The sequence below is a fragment of the Rousettus aegyptiacus genome, unplaced genomic scaffold, assembly GCF_014176215.1.
Source record: "Rousettus aegyptiacus isolate mRouAeg1 unplaced genomic scaffold, mRouAeg1.p scaffold_m13_p_1, whole genome shotgun sequence".
Lineage (NCBI taxonomy): Eukaryota > Metazoa > Chordata > Mammalia > Chiroptera > Pteropodidae > Rousettus > Rousettus aegyptiacus.
Window position 1 is genome coordinate 64,615,419 of NW_023416284.1, and position 17,844 is coordinate 64,633,262.

Below are 17,844 nucleotides of genomic sequence, written 5' to 3' on the forward strand. Positions count from 1 at the left end.
CCACCCAATTTAAAGTATCTGAATTTTAAACTCAGCTCTGACCTCTTGGCATTTGCTTCCTTGTCAGGTATAAAGCCGTGTGTACTGTCTCCTTAATGTCAACGGCAACTTAGGGAAGTGCTGTGAAGTCATTACCTAGGCACATGCCCAGTCCGTGTTACTTTATGGAAAAAGAAAAGCTCTTCCACAGGGTGAATTTTTTTGTTTCTTTCCCTGTGCCCTAGAGTCTGCTGTGTTGCTTCTGGGAGGAAGCCAGGGGCCACAGATTCAACAAATGTTTTTAGAGAATCTTTGATAAATTGAATTTTCTGCGTTTTCCCCGGTAAGAAACAAGCAAGGTAGAAAAAGTTATGTTGAATATGAAATCCTAATTACTCACATGATAAAGAGCCCTGAATATACAGATAAATTCCTTTTGAAAGTTTATATTAGAATTTTTTTTTTAATATCTGAGACAGGCATTTTGCAAAATGTCTTGGGTTTCTGTGGGCCCTTACATTTCTGAAAATAGATGACATTTTGACCCATCGTGTTACTTACTGGTCACAGCTCTTTGTTTCAGTTTTGAGTGTATGTTTGTTCAGACAGGTATTCTGGTTTAATACTTTACCACTTAGCACTTGTTAATATAGAGAAGAAGGGAAAATCCCAACTTAGTTTTTACAAGAAGACAAAATGTGGGTAAAGTGATCATCGTTACTGCCATGTAGGAAGAAAGGAATAGTGAGATTTGATAAGTGAGATGCCTTTGTGATTAAGCACTGTTCTTAACCAGTGGGTCCCTGGATAAATTCCTTATTCTGTCCAAAGCCTCAGTTACTTCAGCTGTCAAAAGGAAACTAGCTGTACAGGTTGGGACTAAGTCACACTTGAAGAAATTAAATGGTGGTATAGCCTCTTAAAACTATTTAGTTAAACCTCATCTTTTAGATTCTTCACTTACCCAGGCCGTTGTTAATAAAGATGGCTCATCTGTCCCAGAAGACTTTTGTTTTTGTTTGATTCTAAGCCCCTAAAGTGTCAAGTATTATATTTGTTCTGTTTCAAATTATAAAGTGACAGGCATAGATAGTGCCTATACTTGTAAATGTTGAAAGTATTTCTGTTTAACAGAAATATTCCTCTTACCTTTCCATTCCAGCTTTAACTTCCCAGGGATGAGAGAATGAATGTGTAAAAATTATTTTAAGCCCAGTATTATCTTTCAGCAGTCTCTGCAGGTTCATCACCTTTATGCATGGTAATCAGCAGAACAGGTTTCCCTGTTGCAACAGAACTCTGTATGAACCCAGTAAATTCTCAAATCTGATAGGTACGGAAAGTGTGTGGCTTTTCACTTCCCGTCCCTTCCTCCAACCCCAAACCATAGAGAAGCATGCTTTCTGGTTACATTTATTCACATAGACGTTCTCATAGCTCTTTCTTCCCTTAAGATTATGTTGGGTATGAGGAGTGTTGTTCACTGTCATTTTACAACAGCCTACCAGTTTGATTCTGGGACTGTAGAAATCAATAATAAATTCCCATAAAATTCCCAGAGTTTTTGCTTCTCTTAGTTTGAGGATAGGGTAAGGAATGTCTGTGCTGTATCATTTCAGGCAAGTGTCTGATGTGATCTTCACACATTTCACACAGATTATTCAAAAAAGCATAATTTAGATTGTGCTATGATTTCCAGTGTTCCAGGTGCTGCATTGTGTATTCCCCAGTAGGAATGAGTGCATTCAGCAAAGCACTAGGGACCACGATTGGGAAGGCCATTGAAAAATCCAAGTTCATTACTAACTTTTACTGCACTATGAGAGAGAGATAACAGTTCATCAGTTGTTAAGCTCCACTTGCTCAATAAACCACAACTTTAACTCTTTTTATATAGCTTTCTCTATTGGTAAGATACAAACCAGTGATTCACAAAATTATGGGTAACTTTCTCTGAGGCTTAATCAAGAGTTTGTACAGCTCCAAATCCTTTGATGTAAGGATCTATAAAAATGCCACTTTTTAATGAAAAATCTCTCTGTTGTCAAACTTTGAAACTCTTCTTACTACTGTGTATAATAATTCCTGTTAACCAGATGTTGTTTGATAGCTTAGTAATAACAAATGGAGAGTACTTGTCCTAACCTGACTTGCATTCTCTTTTTGATGTGCAGCATATGTGGAGCAGTCAGCTAAATAAAGGTCTTATCATTAAGATACAGTTTGACTCTTGGCTTTTTGCTTTTGTTGTCATGCCATTTACCATATGGTAAAGAGCTAGTCATAGAAGGCTGACAGCCTTTTCAGAATAGAGATTTGAATCAGTGGCGTTTTCATGAGAACTTTCCTCCTTCGTTTGTGATTTATACCTTGCTGGTTATTATGTAGTTTTTTTTCAAATTATGTTCTGCAGCACACAGACTATTTGTGGTAAGCCATCCTTTTAGTGTCATCTTTAGAGGTTTTTATTCATACTTAAAAGAACTTGAAGGAAACAAATTGAAACATAAAAATCTTTTGGTTTTACTTACGGACAGTCACATTTTCTATTGTTTTAAAGGTATTTCCTACATAAAACACATTGTTAAATACCAACTGTGGTATATTACTGTTTTTTATTTGAGCAGAAGTAGTTATCTGGGCCCAGTATATTGTGGTTTTCTTTTATATTCACTATTAGAAGTTGCAGGACTGGAACAGAAGCTCGAATCTTTTTCAATATATATATAATAGGGTGGGATCTATTCTTTAATGACAAGGTTAAACAGATAAGTGATTACCATATCATAATTAATAGTGTACAGATAAAGAATTAAGGGGAAAAGAGGAGCCTGGGGAGTCAATTTAACAAAAAACAAAACAAAAATGGGGAGGGAAGAGGGTGTTGGATAAGGTCCTTAGATTGTACTTCAAAGATAACTCAGATGTGTAAGATTTTATGATATCTTTTTGTGGATGGAAAATGTGTTGTTTTATGTTTCGAAGTAATGAATCTGGACAATATATTATGGGGCACTACATTTTAGGAAAATGAGAAACTAGAAGGGGGTATATGGAAGAATACCAATCTGAATAAGGAGCAGTCGGGTGTTATCTATGAGGAAAGAGTAAAAGGACTTGGAATTAATTGACAACCATTTTCTAGAATATGAAGGAATAGCTATTAAGAGCTTGCCCCCAAGATAAGTTCTGTGAAGCAGAAAATAAAATTCTGCAAGAGACATTTAGGTTATATATGAGGAACAATATCTAAAATTTAAAATTTGTTAACCATTGCAGAATGCTACACATAGAAGTATAGAATCTCCTTCCTTCGAGATAATGGAGGTAGTTTATTTACAGTCTTGTGTAAAGGGACCAAATCACTACATTAAGAAAGGATCTTGAGTCTCTTTTCTTAGATCATTTAATTCTTAATGAGAGGAGACTGAAAAGAAGTATAGATTCCAAAAACAGTTCAGTTCTTGTTTTGAGGCTACATTCTGCTACTTTCTTTGACCTAAAAAGAATAAGAATACACCCCATTCAGGAACAATAATAACAGCCTAATACCAAGCACCTACTCTAGACTAAAACTTGGCATAATTGAGGCAAGGTTGGTCAGTTTGGCTGGATTGGAGTAAGGAAAAAGACCCAAAGAAATTGAATTTCTCCTACAAGTAGTTATTCAAAGCAAGAACACAAAGTGATGAAATCTGTGAGAAAGGATCATGATGGCAATGTGGAGGAGAATGCATTGGAGTGGGAGACCACTTAGGAGGCTGTAGCTCTAGTCCAGGCAAGAGAGAACACATCCGAATTAGGACAAGGACGTGAGAATGGAGAAGACGAAATGAATTTAGGAGCACCTCAGAGGAGAGTCACCAGGACTTGGCACCTGATTAGACAAAGGACATTACGGGGTCATACTTAAAGAAGACTTAAGTTTCTGATATCAGAAGGTTTTGAAGAAAATGTGAGGTTAGAAATTCAGGTTTGAGTATATGTATTTGAGGTACCTGTTGGACATCCAAGGAAAGAAGAATCCCAGGAGAGAAGTTAAGAGATTTGAATTGTTGATAGTCAAAGCCATAAGATGGGATGCAGTACAAAGAAGAAAGTTAATGTGAAACTTTAGGTAAGAGCTATCATTCATGGGCTGGTGAAAAAAGAAATGCCAACAAGAGAGATTGTAAAGAATCAAGTTGAAGGAGAGCCAAGACCTAGAGTGCCTCAAAAGCCAGAGGAGAATTCTAGGAAGAGAGGAAATGATCAGGGACATCAAACACTGCAGAGTCAACTGGGAAGAGAACTAAGAAGGGGCTTTTAGATGTAGCAATAAAAGAAACCATTTTGGGCCATGAAAAGAATAGTTACAGAAATAACTCTGTCTTTATTTGTCATTGAGCATACATAGGGACTGTACTGCTTTAGTCCTTCATGGCTTCCAAAGCCCTCTTCCATGGTCACTGCTAAAAAAGCAGACTCTATAGAACCCTGTCTCCAAGCTCAGTGTAATGCTCTTCTATATCAGGTAGGTCCTCAAACTACATTCAGCCCAACTGCACCTATCAGGGCTGCATATATCCTAAAATAGGGGTCTCTAACCCCCACATGGCCTGTTAGGAACTGGCCCACACAGCAGGAGTTGAGTGGCAGGCAAGTGTGCAAAGCTTCATCTGTATTTGCAGCTGCTCCCCAGTGCTAGCATCACCACCTCAGCTCCACCTCAGATTATCAGGCGTTTGAGTCTTACAGGAGCACCCTTCCCTGGTGTCAGAAAGGCTAAGGGCTGCTACCCTGCTGGTTGTAGCCATTACCCAAGATGCTACTACCAAACAGTCTCAGCAGTTTGGTAGTAGCATCTTAGGCAATGGCTACAACCAACTCCCATCATTGTCCAAAACCATAAAGATTGATCTTGCCTCTGATTTATCTGTGCAGTAGGCCTCTGGCTACAGAGATGACATGGAAATTCAGCAAATACCCAGTGAGCAGCAGGCTGGAAGAGTGGGCAGGCAGTCAATTGCTATAAAGTAATAAAACATGTTAAAGTAGATGAGCCAAGGAATCTGGAAAATGTAAAGATTGTATATAGTCCTTATTCAACTTTAAATGTAAATTATTTTGGTGATTGAAGCAAAGTAATTCTTTTGAATGAATTCATAAAATTACTGTATACTATAAAATTTTTCAAGGTTCAGCATCTTTCTTGATATGTTCATTATGACTATAACTTGTCAGAACTTTCCTTTTTTTGTATTCACGAGCCTGGTTTCTAGAAAAGATGATTTTAAAGAGAAAATTTTTACATGACTCAGAGTAATCCACTAAATTATTAATGTTTAGAGGTGCACAAGAACTGTTAGAGTAGTTATTCATTTATATTTCACACCTTATTCCCAAAAGGATTTAAATCAACTTAAAATTTTTAGAAAGTTAATGTGTAGTTCTCTAATCATTTACATGCTGTGTTAGGGACTGGGGGATGAGGAAGAAGGTGTCTTTTCAGTTAAAGATTATAGGGGAAATGCAAGGGAATAAAGTTAAAGGAAATCTTGTTAGCTAACTTTCCAGGAGTCTAATTATGCAACAACACTTAGAGCTCCAGGGTTATGAGTAGTCAGGAAATCCTGGCTCCAAATGCCTAAAGTTTGCTATATATCCATTTAATGACTTGCTACAGAAATCTACAGGTCCCAAGCTGATATACCTATCTCCCAAGAGATACCAGACGTTGTATGATTTCTCCATTAGCACTTCAGCCGGCCAGCTACTTGCCATTTTTATATTTGTAGTCCTCCAGTTCTCTAAAGCAAATTTAAAACATTCTATTCTTTCTGCATATTCTTTGAGGCCTCCCTCAGTACACATCAGTCAGGTAAAGATTAAACGTACAGAGTGCTCTACAGCCAACAAAGAATGAAAACTAACATATTAAGAGCATGGGCTTTTTGAGATAAATTGCTTAGGTTCAAAGCCCTGACCTGCCACTTTGTGATCTTAAGGAAGGAACTTCAATTTTTCGTGCCTTCATTTCCTCATCCATAAAATGGGAGCGATAACTACATTCCTCAGCACCACTGTGTAGTTAAAGGAAATAATTCATGCTTAGACCATGTACATAGTAAGTATTCATAGGTAGCATATTGTAAATGTTAATATTATAGTCATTATAACTGATTTTTAAAAAACCTGTTCATCTACAATATCCTACTTAAATTTCGCAGTAGTAACTTTTAAGGAACTTAAGTATCATTAGCCCTCTTTTATAGCTAGATCCTAAGGCTTTCATGTTCAACTTGCCAAAATCATTAACAAATATGCCTGGCAGAGCTAAAATTAGAACTATGCTAGGGTTTGCAGTTAGACTGGGGAGTGAATAGGTTTCATCTCAAAAGTTCTAAATAGTCGAAGTGGTTGCTCAGAGCCGTTTTGAAGATTCTTAAAGCAGATCCAGGCTCATTAAGAATGCCTGATTATCAGCATCATAGGCCATTGGCTCAGAAGCCTGGAGCAGGATTGCACTGTTGCTTTTTTTTTTTTAAACTCCTAAAGCTTCCCATTAACCTTAGTTTTTCTTTCTGAACAAAATTTTAGGTAAATTTGAACACATCTTATAATGAAGTTACTAATTTATAGAGTAAATATATGTTTGCTAGAGGAGTATTGCTATTTCTAAAATATTTTCTAACTAGGGCAATTGATAGAACAATTCTCTTACAAGCCGTTTATTACTCTTCTCATTTTCTCTCTTATGAGCACACAGGTTGAAAAGTCTAGTAGTCACCAGTTACTTCTAACTTGAGGGTTAAGTTTTAAATATACTAATGGCAAGTTGAGAATTAATTGAGAAAACTTTATTATCATATATGAACAAATTCTAGTCTCCTTGAAAGTGAGAGAAATTGTCTAGGATGTGTCATCTAAGTACCATTTTAAATGCATACACAAAAAGCTAGGTTTCTATAGAGTTGACATATCTAATCCACTGCCTCTGACTTCTTGGTTTTATTTTGCCAATCTTATCTCATCCCCCAGTATCTTTGGTCTTACTGTGGGGAAGGAGCAACTTTATATTTTAAATGTTGACATCACCTAAGTATGGGAAAAACCAGAGTTGACTTCTGGTTCCACCTTCTCTGCAGGCAGCCGCCTTAGGAAAAGCTGGCCAAAACTGCCCACATTCATCCAAGTGCCCAGGTTGGCCTTGGTGTTGGAAGGCTTGGATAGTCCTGTTTGTTTCCCAGTATGAACTACCTTTGAGAAATACCAGCAGATGAAACTCATGAAGTATAAGAACCTGGTACTCCATCCCATAGCTCTAAAGAAGAGGCGAGGAGGAAATATACTACAGTGCTTCTCTCATTTAGAACTCAGGATTTCACTGAACTATTAAAATCACCTCGTCCACCAGTTCTGGCTAAGACACTTTCAGAGAGATAGAGAATATACCATCTCTTCAAAGTCTCGGCAATCCCCGGACTATTCTGAAAATTTTTACTTTTGCTTTCTGTGTGAAGTGGCCAAGCAAGGAAGAAATCTGTCTCTCAAAATAACATTTCCAATTCCACATACTACTGCAGAATTGTTCTGCTCTGATTTTTTTGAGATTTATTGATTTAAATCAGAGTTATTTATATTAGATGTGCCCAGTGACAATGACCAAGATTTAATAAGCATTTGGAAGAGCTTTGTGGGATGTATGACTATTTGGGGGAAAAAAATTTCTCCCAGAAAGCTTTCCAAGAATGTAACTTATAAAGGTTCTGTGAAGCAAGATCTCTGGAGATAAAAATATATATATATTTATGGAAAGTAATGGTTTTTCGTCTTTGTGATTAGATTAGACACTTTTTTAAATCATCTTACTAATCACATTTCAATGTAAATTACTTTTAAGAATCTATTATATGTAGTCAATCTTTTGGGGTATTTACTGGAAATGGTTAGAGAAAAAGCGATGTTCCTTTTGAAGGTCAGATTAAGTGCATTATAAGATGTAATTCATCTATTTAGTGTTTTAAAAATAAAAATTAAGGTTTCTTCCAAAAGGTAGTCTTAATTTTTATATATTAAGTTTTTAAAGTAATTCTTAGCTCTAAGCTTCTCTCGACACCTCCTCTCCCCATTGGAAAGACTTCATTTTCTTTTCCGAATACAGTTTTGGTAGTTTTTGCTGGCATGATGCAGAACATGTTATAGACTCAGGCTTTTAGGCTTCTTTCTGTACTTAACAGTATGTTTGATCTTTCATTCTTTTTCTGAGATTTCTCTTCTGCTTTTGTTAGTAAAGCCATCTCTCTGGGAATACCGTTATATTAGAGAGACTTCATCTCTCTGCCATGACAAAATCCCCTCCGCCATGTTGAAGATGGAAGCCCCCTTAGTCCTTCCCATTTCATGGATATATATTTAATATTTTTGGTTGTTTCAGAGTGACCCCAATTCTTGGCATTCGGAAGCATTCTCAAGAAAATGTGGTGTTTACACAGTTTATAGCCACCCTTCTGGAAGAATTACATTTAAAAAATGAAGACCTCGAAAGTTTAACCATCATATTTAGAACCAGCTGTTAACCAGACCGGTGAGTTGGATTGTGTTTTAGTTTGATTTATTTTTCATTTGTTGCCTGTTTGGATTCTTTTTTTGTATTGGAAATTTTGAAAACCAAATACAGACCTCAAGATGTCTTTAAATTGCTAAAGAAGATCATGACGTCTCTTAGTTCTCAGCTGCCCCACTCACTTCCTGTCTCCACTGTTGTTACTTTGTGCCCCACCCTTGTTGTTATTCCTCCTGTATAAGTTTACCATGGTTAATTCTGTTTCTTGCAATCCAGGAAGCTCCCACTATCACCTTCATACTCAAACCTAGACCATCCTGCATGTCCATCCAGTAAGTTTCTTCCCAGGAAGTAGCAATTATCCCAAATACTGCAATGACCCATTGAGAACATCCTCATCCTACTTCCCTCTTCGAGGAAATCACCCCACAACCCAGCCAATATGTTGGTAATCTCCTGTGCAGATAAGTGAATTTACAAGTTTCACTTAGTTGAATCCTAACACTGCTCCCAGTTATATAGCCCTCCGCCACTCTCCCAAGTTCTTACCTCTTTCCAAACTGCCCATCAGAATGTCCCCTCCCTCATCCTGCCTTAATCATAACTCTTCTCCCTGCTCTTCTCATTTTACACACTCTTAAGTACTCAGGTAGCTTTTTAAAATTTTATTTCTTATTAAAATATAGTTGGCATACAACAGTTTATTAGTTTTAGGTGTACAACATAATGATTCAGCATTTGTGCATCTTATGAAGTGATCACCACACTATGTCTAGTAACTATCTGTCACCATCCCGAGTTATTACAATATTATTCATTATATTCCCAATGCTATTCATTACAACTCCTTGGTTTGTTTATAACTAGAATTTTGTACCTCTTATTCCCCTTCACCTTTTTCATCCATCTCACCCCCCTCCTCTCCTGTGGCAATTGTGATTATTCTCCATTCCTATGAGTCTATTTTTGTTTTGTTTGTTCCTATTTTGTGTTTTTAGATTCTACATATAAGGAAAATTATATAGTATCTGTCTTTCTGACTTATTTCACTTAGCATAATGTTCTCTAGGTCCATCAATGTTGTCACAAATGGCAAGATTTCATTCTTTGTATAAAAAGAATGGCTGAGTAATATTCCGTTTGCGTGTGTGTGTGTGTGTGTGTGTGTGTGTGTGTGTGTGTGTGTGTGTGTCACATTTGCTTTATCCATTCATCTGTCAATAGATACCTAGATTGTTTCCATATCTTGGCTATTGCAAATAATGTTTTCTGGGGATTAATACTAAGAAGTGGAATTGCTGGGTTTCATGATCATTCTCATTTTTTGAGGAATCTTCATACTATGTTCCATTTTACAATTCCACACAAGAGCTCCCTTTTCTCTGCATCATTTCTAACACTTCCTTCTTGCCTTTTTGATAACAGCCATTCTGACAGATTTGAGGTGGAATCTCCTTGTGGTTTTCACTTGCATTTCCCTGATGATTACTGATGTTGAGCATCTTTTCATATGTCTGCTGGTCATAAGACACATGGAGAAATGTCCATGCAGCTCCTCTGCCTAGTTTTTAATCAGGTTTTTTTTGTTGTTGAGTTGCATGAGTTACTTATATATTTTGGATATTAACCCCTTACTGTATATGTCATTTGTAAACATCTTCTCCCATTCAGTAGGCTGTCTTTTTATTTTGTTGGTGGTTTCCATCACTGTGCAGAAGCTTTTTAGTTGGATGAGGTTCCATTTGTTTATTTCTGCTTTTGTTTCCCTTGACCATAGAGACATTTCCAAAAAGATATTGTTAAGACTGATGTCAAACAGTTTACTATGTTTTCTCCTAAGAGTTTTTTTAATTCAGATCTTACATTGTTGTCTTTATTTTGAGTTTATTTTTGTATGATATACTAGAGTGGTTCAGTTTTTTCCTTCCTTTTTTTTTTTTTAATTTATGATATATCTATTCAGTTTTCCCAGCAGTGCTTATTGAAGAAGTTTTGTATATTCTTGCCTCCTTTGTTGTAGATTGACCATATAAGCAAGAGTTTATTTCTGGGCTTTCTAACCTGTGCCATTGATCTGTGTGTCTGTTTTTGTACCAATGTCATACTGTTTTGGTTATTATAGCTTTGTAGAATAGTTTGAATCAGGGAGTGTGATACTCCAACTTGTTCTATTTTCTCAAGATTGTTTTGGCTCTTTGGGGTCTTTTGTGGTTCCATATAAATGTTAGAATTATTCTAGTACTGAGAAGAATGCCCTTGATATTTTGAAAGGGACTGCACTGAATCTTTAGGTTGCATTGGGTAGTTATGAACATTTTAACGATATTCTTCCAATCCATTAACATGGTATAGTCTTCCATTTTTGTGTGTCCTCTTCAATTTCTTTTTTCAGTGTCTTACAGTTTTCACAGTACAGGTCTTTCATCTAGGTTAAATTTATTCCTTGGTATTTTATTATTTTTGATGCAGTTATGAATAGGATTGTTTTCTTAATATCTCCTGATCATTCATTATTAGTCTATAGAAATGAAATAGATTTATATATTAATTTTGTATCCTGCTACTTTACTAAATTTATTAGTTCTAATAGTTCTTTGGTAGAGTCTTTACAGTTTGCTATATATAGTATCATGTCATCTGTAAGTAGAAAACAGTTTTAATTCTTCCTTTCCAGTATTATTTCTTTTTCTTGTCTCGTTGCTGTGACTAGAACTTCTATATTGAATTAAAAATGGTGAGAATAAGCATCCTTGTCTTGTTTCTGATCTTAAATGAAAAACTTTCAGCTTTTTACCATTGAGTATGATGTTAGCTATGGGTGTGTCATATGTATAGTCATTTTTATGTAGAGGTAAGTTCTCTCTATACTCACTTTGTTGAGAATTTTTATCATAAATGGATGTTGAATTTTGTCAAATGCTTTTTCTGCATCTATTGAAATGATCATATGATTTTTATCCTTGGTTTTATTGATGTGGTATAATGTTGTCTGATTTTCAGACAATGAACCAGCCATGCATCCCTGGAATAAATCTCACTTGATTATGGTGTATGATCTTTTTAATGTATTGTTGAATTTGGCTTGCTAATATTTTGTTGAGAATTTTCGCATATGTATTCATCAGGGATATTAGCTTGTGATTTTTATTTATTTATTTATTTTGTAGTGTCTGTCTATTTTTGGTATCAGGGTAATGCTGGCCCCATAGAATGGGTTTGGAAGTCTTCCTCTTCAGTTTTTTGGAATAGTTTGAGAAGAACATGTATTAAGTCTTCTCGAAATGTTTGGTAGAATTCACCTGCTAAGCCACCTGGTCCTGAACTTTTGCTTGTTGGGAGTTTTTTTGATTACTACTTAAATTTCATTGCTAGTAATTGGTCTGTTCAGATTTCCTGTTCCTCATTCAGTCTCGGAAGGCTGTATGTTTCTAGAAGTTTATCCATTTCTCCTAGTTTGTCCAACCGGGTAGCATATAATTGGTCATGGTATTCTTTAATGGTTCACTTTGTATTTCTCTAGTGTTATTTTTCACTTCTCTTTCATTTCTCATTTTATTTGGGCCTTCTTATATACTTGATGAGTCTAGCTAAAGGTTTGTCAATTTTGTTTATCCTGTTAAAGAACCAGCTATTAGCTTTATTGATCTTTGCTAATTTTTTTTTAGTCTATTTTGTGTATTTCCTCCTACTAACATTAGGTTTTGTCCTTATTTTTTAATTCCTTCAGGTGTAATATTAGGTTGTTTATTTGAGATTTTTCTCGTTTCTAGAGATAGGCCTATATCACTATGAACTTCCCTTAGAACTGCTTTTGCTGCATCCTATACATTTTGGAAAGTTGTATTTTCATTTTTATTTGTCTCAAAGTATTTTTTTATTTCCTGTTTGTGTTTTTTCTGGTTTTCTTCTTGTGGTAGGAAAAGATGCTTGGTATGATTTCAGTATTCTTGAATTTTCGAGATTTGTTTTGTGACCTAATATGTGATCAGTCTTGAAGAATGTTCCATGTGTACTTGTAAAGCCTGCATATTTGTGCAGTTTGAGGATGAAGTGTTTCAGTTGATCTGGTCTAATGTGATGTTTAAGGCCACTGTTCCCTTGATTTTGTCTGAATGATCTATCTATCCATTGATGTAAGTGGGATATTAAGGTCCCCTCCTATTATTGTATTACTGTCAGTCAATTTTTCCCCTTATGTCTGTTAATATATTATCTTTATGTGCTCCTATGTTAGGTGTGTAGATATATACAATTGTTACATCATCTTGTTAGAATGCCCCCTTTATCATCATGTAATGCCCTTCTTTGTCTCTTTTTACAGTTTCTGTTTTAAAGTCTATTTTGTCTGATACAAGTATTGCTACCCTACCTTCCTTTTCATTTCTTTTTGCATGAAATATCTTTTTCCATCCCTTCAATTTTAGTCTTTGTGTCTTTCAGTCTGAAGTGAGTCTCTTGTAGGCAGCATATATTTGGGTTTTTGGGGTTTTTTTTTTTTTATCTATTCAGCCACTCAGTGTCTTTTTATTGGAGCATTTAGTCCATTTAAATTGAAAGTAAATATAGATAGGTATGTACTTACTGTCATTTTGTTAATGTTTTTGTAATTCTGTTCCTTTCTTCTCTTGATCTCTTCCCTTGTAGCTTGCTGGCTTTTTAGTGTTTTGGCGTTCTTTGTTTTATATGTACTTTATCTAATTTTTTGATTTATGCTTACCATGAGGTTCATATATATCCATCTATAACAGTCTGTTCTAAGCTAATAGGTGTTTATGTTCAAATGCATTCTAGAAGCACTGCATTTTTACTCTCCCTCCATGCTTTGATTTTGATGTGATATTTAGATCTTTGTTTTTTATCCCATTTATTATAGTCATAGTTAATTTTGCTACTTTTTGTCTTCATACTAGCTTTTTAAGTGGCTGATTCAGTGCATTATATATTTGCCTTTACCTGCAAGATTTTATCTTTCACGTATTTTCTTAATTTCTTATTGTAGCCTTTGCTTTCTGCTTAAAGCTGACCCTTTAACATTTTTTATAAAGCCAGGTCAGCAATGATGAACTCTGTTAGTTTTTGCCCATCTGGGAAACTCTCTTTCTCCCATTCTGAATGATAACCTTGTTGGGTATATGATTCTAGTTTGCAAGTTCCTTTATTTCAGCACTTTATATATCCTGCCACTTCCTTCTGACCTGTAAAGTTTCGGCTGAGAAATTAGCTGATAGCCTTATAGGATTTCCCTTCATTTGGAACATATTGTCTTCCAATTTTGACTTTGTATTTTTCCTATGAATGAGATGTAATACCCTTCTCTCCCAATCTTGAAAAAGCAGTCTTGTGTAGAAGCAACCTCTGTGCAGACTGTGTTCTGGGTTTTGGCAAAGTGATTGGAGTCAGGGTGGGTACCTACAATGCAGGCTGGCCGGGGAGAGGAGGGTAGCCCAGTGTACACATACATGCAGTGGCTATCTGAGGTTCTAGTAGGGCAATCCAGCGCATGCATGCTTTGGCACCCCTCGGTCCTGCCAGATCGAGCTCTGGGGGGCGGGCAGCACCCCATTGATGCTATTGTCCACAGCCAGAGCAGAGGTCCAGGCAGGGTAGTCCAGTCCACACATACCAGCAGCCTCGTAGGTCTGCCAGAGCACCTGCATAGAGCTCCTGCCTGCACTATCCAGGTGGAAGGGGAATGTAAACATTGGCATTCAGCAGCATCTCTGATCCGAGAGAGTTCCCTCAGGTCCCAAAGTGCTATCGCTCTCCCCACCGACCTTCATTAGTTGGTTTCTCTTTCCTTGGTTGTGCAGAAGCTCTTCAGTCGGCCTTCTGTTGTCTCTCAGGAGGAACTGCTCTAAATGTAGGTGTACATGTGGTGTGGTCATGAGAGGGAGCTTCCTCCTATGCCACTATTTTGGACCCACCTAATAGGTGTTGGTTTAATGTTATGATTGAAGAAATTCATCCTAAACTACAAAAGAGACCCTCTCAGGGAACTTGTTTTTTTTTAATTTCCAATTTTTAAATTATAAAAGCAATATAAACTTTTTATAAAAGTTAAAATTAATACACAACTGCATAATTTTAAAAAGGAAAATTCCCTCTCACCTCTGCCTTCAAGGCTGTCTTCTTTCCAGAAGCATACTTGATATATATCATTTTATATTTTATTTGAATGTCTATAAGAAAAACTTCAAGCAAATCTTTAAATATATGAAAATGATATTTGAGGGAGATATTTTGGCAGGCAAGAAAGTGCAGTATCCCTTGAACCTGCTGGAAACTAGAATATAAAGAATCAGCACTGTAAGTGCCTCCCAACTTATATGACCTTTCAAATTTTCCCATAAAACAGAAATTTTGGGGAGTAAACTCAGATTAGCCTAAGTAAGCATCAATTCAAAGGCCCTTCTAAGAAGGTAGTGAGGTTGGAGTTTATTTTATTAGGCTTCAGATACCAAGAATTGAACTAATCATTCATTAGTTCATGACACCCTATCTTTATTGAATGAGTTTTTTTTTTTTTTCCCCCAGATAAACTAAAAACAAAGAATGCCTAACTAGAGGTCCTTTCAGACCTCCTTTAATGAATAGGTAGCAATTAATCATTCTAATTAGCATATTTAAAACATGTAAACAGATGATATTAAAGGACTTTCAACAAGATGTTTTAAGCCAACTTAGGAGTTCCCTGTGACCACTGTTTATATAAATAATCAAACTTTTTCCCAGGCTTTGTCAGTATTATAAGGAATTCTGAATGAATTGGCCTTATGACCTAATTTTCCACATGAGAAATGGCGATGGTCGTGAGTACACAAATCAGTTTTGTTCTGTTTGCGTGGTTTTTGTAAGCTATAAGTTCATTTAAACATCAAGATTTTAATGTCTATTAACCTTCTCAAGATTATATTACTTCTACTAGCTAGTATATGTTAATACACTTTCAGTTACAAATAATGGGAACAAAATCCAGCCCAAACCAATCTTTCTTGTGATATATTATCTTTTGTTGCTTAACAAATTACTCCAAAACTTAGTGACTTAAAACTATTTTTTTTATCTGTTTCTGTGAGTCAGGAATATGGACATAGTTTAGCTTAGGGCTTCTGACCCAATCTCTCATGAGGTTGCAATTTAGCTTTCTGCCAGGTCTATGATATCATCTGAAGGCCCAACTGGAAGAAGATCCCCTTTTAAGCTCATCTATGTGGTTGTTGGCAGGATTTAGTTCCTCATACGTGTTGAACTCAGGGCCTCAATTTCTCAGTGGCTGTCGTCGAGAGACTGCTCACAGTTCCTTGCTACATGGGCCTTTCCATAGTGCACCTCACAACTTGGCATATGGCTTTCCTCAGAGTGAGCAAGTGAGACAGTATCCAAGGTGGAAGCCACACTCTTTTTGTAACTAAGCTCGAAAGTGATATCCCAGCATTTTTGCTGCTTTAACCACGACTGGTTAAAAACTCACCACCTTGCCCACACTCAAGATGAGAGGATTGTATAAGGACATGAATACCAGGAGGCAAGGATCATTGGGGGCCCATCTTAGAAGCTGTCTACTATAGATGTCAAAGTTGCTTAGTAGGTCCCAGCTTTACATATTATATACTATACTGTCCCAAGTGAGTCTTGAACTTCACACTAATTGAGGACACCCCTGAACCAATCCATATGGCCATAAGAATACTCTGAGCTAACCCTTTCATTCTGGGAAGAGATGTTTGGGGGGGGGGGGGGGGAGGTCAGAGAGAGGCTTTTCTTATTGACCTAGACCCATCAAGACCTAATACCCCTTGAGCTGAATATGACCTTGGGTGTATTCCACCCAAATCATTATTGCTACATAATGAGGGAAAATGAAATATATTGGGAAAGCAACAGTGTTCCCTAAACCTGGTAAAGTAGGTGTTTTATTCAGACTGTCCTTTTTTGCTTCACAGGTATAATCCATGAAGACTGAATAGAAAATGAACTATTCGTCATTTCTGGAATTCTAGCCACAGTGATGGTCTGGTGCTAACTGATAACTAGCTTTGTTCCCAGAAAAATCTTTACCTTTTTAGATTTCAAACCCCTGCCTTCTCATCTCTTACCTGTACAGAGTGACTTCCCAAGATAGAGGAGAGCCATTATCCCAACAAAGATAACCAAGTCTATGCATCCCTGGCTATAAGACATGGTATTTTTATTTATTTGAAAATGAAAGTCAAAGTCTTATATTGAAGCTTAAATGAATATTCAAGAAAATTTGACCTTGTATTTTTTCTGGATGATTCCAACCATCACATCACTTGACTGAAAAATTGAGAAAAGTCTTATTTTGGCCACATAATCAAAACTCTAGATTCTTAAAAACAGTAAAGAGGTTAATAAATACAATCTAAGAGAAAGTCCTTTGGAAGTCTAGTCATTAGTCTTTTAAAGAAGCTGACTGTGCTAGAATGTGGTTAACCTCACAAGTCCAAAACAAGAGTTTCCCAAAATTTTCTGGACTCAAGGAAGTTTCAAAAAAAAAAAAAAAATGAATCTGTAGTTTGTGTTCAAGAAAGACAATCTCTAGAATTTACACTGCTTCAAAATGGATATGAAGCATGCAGGTAAGCAGGACCTCCAGGGTAGTTGGAGCTGTGGAGGGCCTCAGACAGACAATTTGAGCAGCTTTACTAGAGGGCCAAGAAACAAAACGAGATCTATATACTCTTGGACAGTGGAAAAAATAACAGCTGCTAAAAGCAAAGCCATGAAAAGGGGCCAGAAAACAGCCTGGTAGAACAGAGAGCTCAACAAACAGGCAACTACAAGCTCTGCAAGGTCACAAGCTACATCAATATACAAAAATCAATTGTGTTTTGTATGCTAGCAATGAAAAATCCAAAAATGAAATGAAGAATTCTATCCACAATAGCACCAAAAGAATGAAATACTTAAAAATAAATTTAACGAAGGAAGTATAAGACTTGTACAATGAAAACTATACAACATTCAGAGAAATTAAAGATATAAACATAGTCCGTGTTCATAAATTAGAAGATGCAACATTGTTAAGATGGCAGTGCTCTCCAAATTAATCTATAGATCAATGCAATCCCTGTCAAAACCCCAACACAGAGTTTTTTGAAAAATTGATAAGTCAATCCTACAATTTCTAGGGAAATCAAAGGATCCAGAATAGCCAAAACAATTCTGAAAATGCAAAATACTTCCTGATTTCAAAACTTACTACAAATCTACAGTATTCAAGAAGACAGTGTGGTATTGATATAAAGATCAGTGGAACAGAACTTTAGAGTCCAGAAGTAAGCTTTCATATATATATA

At 36.3% G+C, this 17,844-nt stretch overlaps 1 protein-coding gene across 2 annotated transcripts in view; it reads left to right on the forward strand.

Annotated features, from left to right (window-relative positions):
- RPAP2 (RNA polymerase II associated protein 2) overlaps positions 1-16,920 on the forward strand; it is a 76,615-nt gene extending 59,695 nt beyond the window's left edge. For both annotated transcript variants that reach the window (XM_016134273.2, XM_036236370.1), the window contains exons 12-13: positions 8,396-8,545; positions 16,468-16,920. In XM_016134273.2, the coding sequence (XP_015989759.2) occupies positions 8,396-8,537 (142 nt within the window). In that variant the 3' untranslated portion in view covers positions 8,538-8,545; positions 16,468-16,920. The remainder of the gene's footprint in view (positions 1-8,395; positions 8,546-16,467) is intronic.
- Positions 16,921-17,844: the final 924 nt, after the last annotated feature.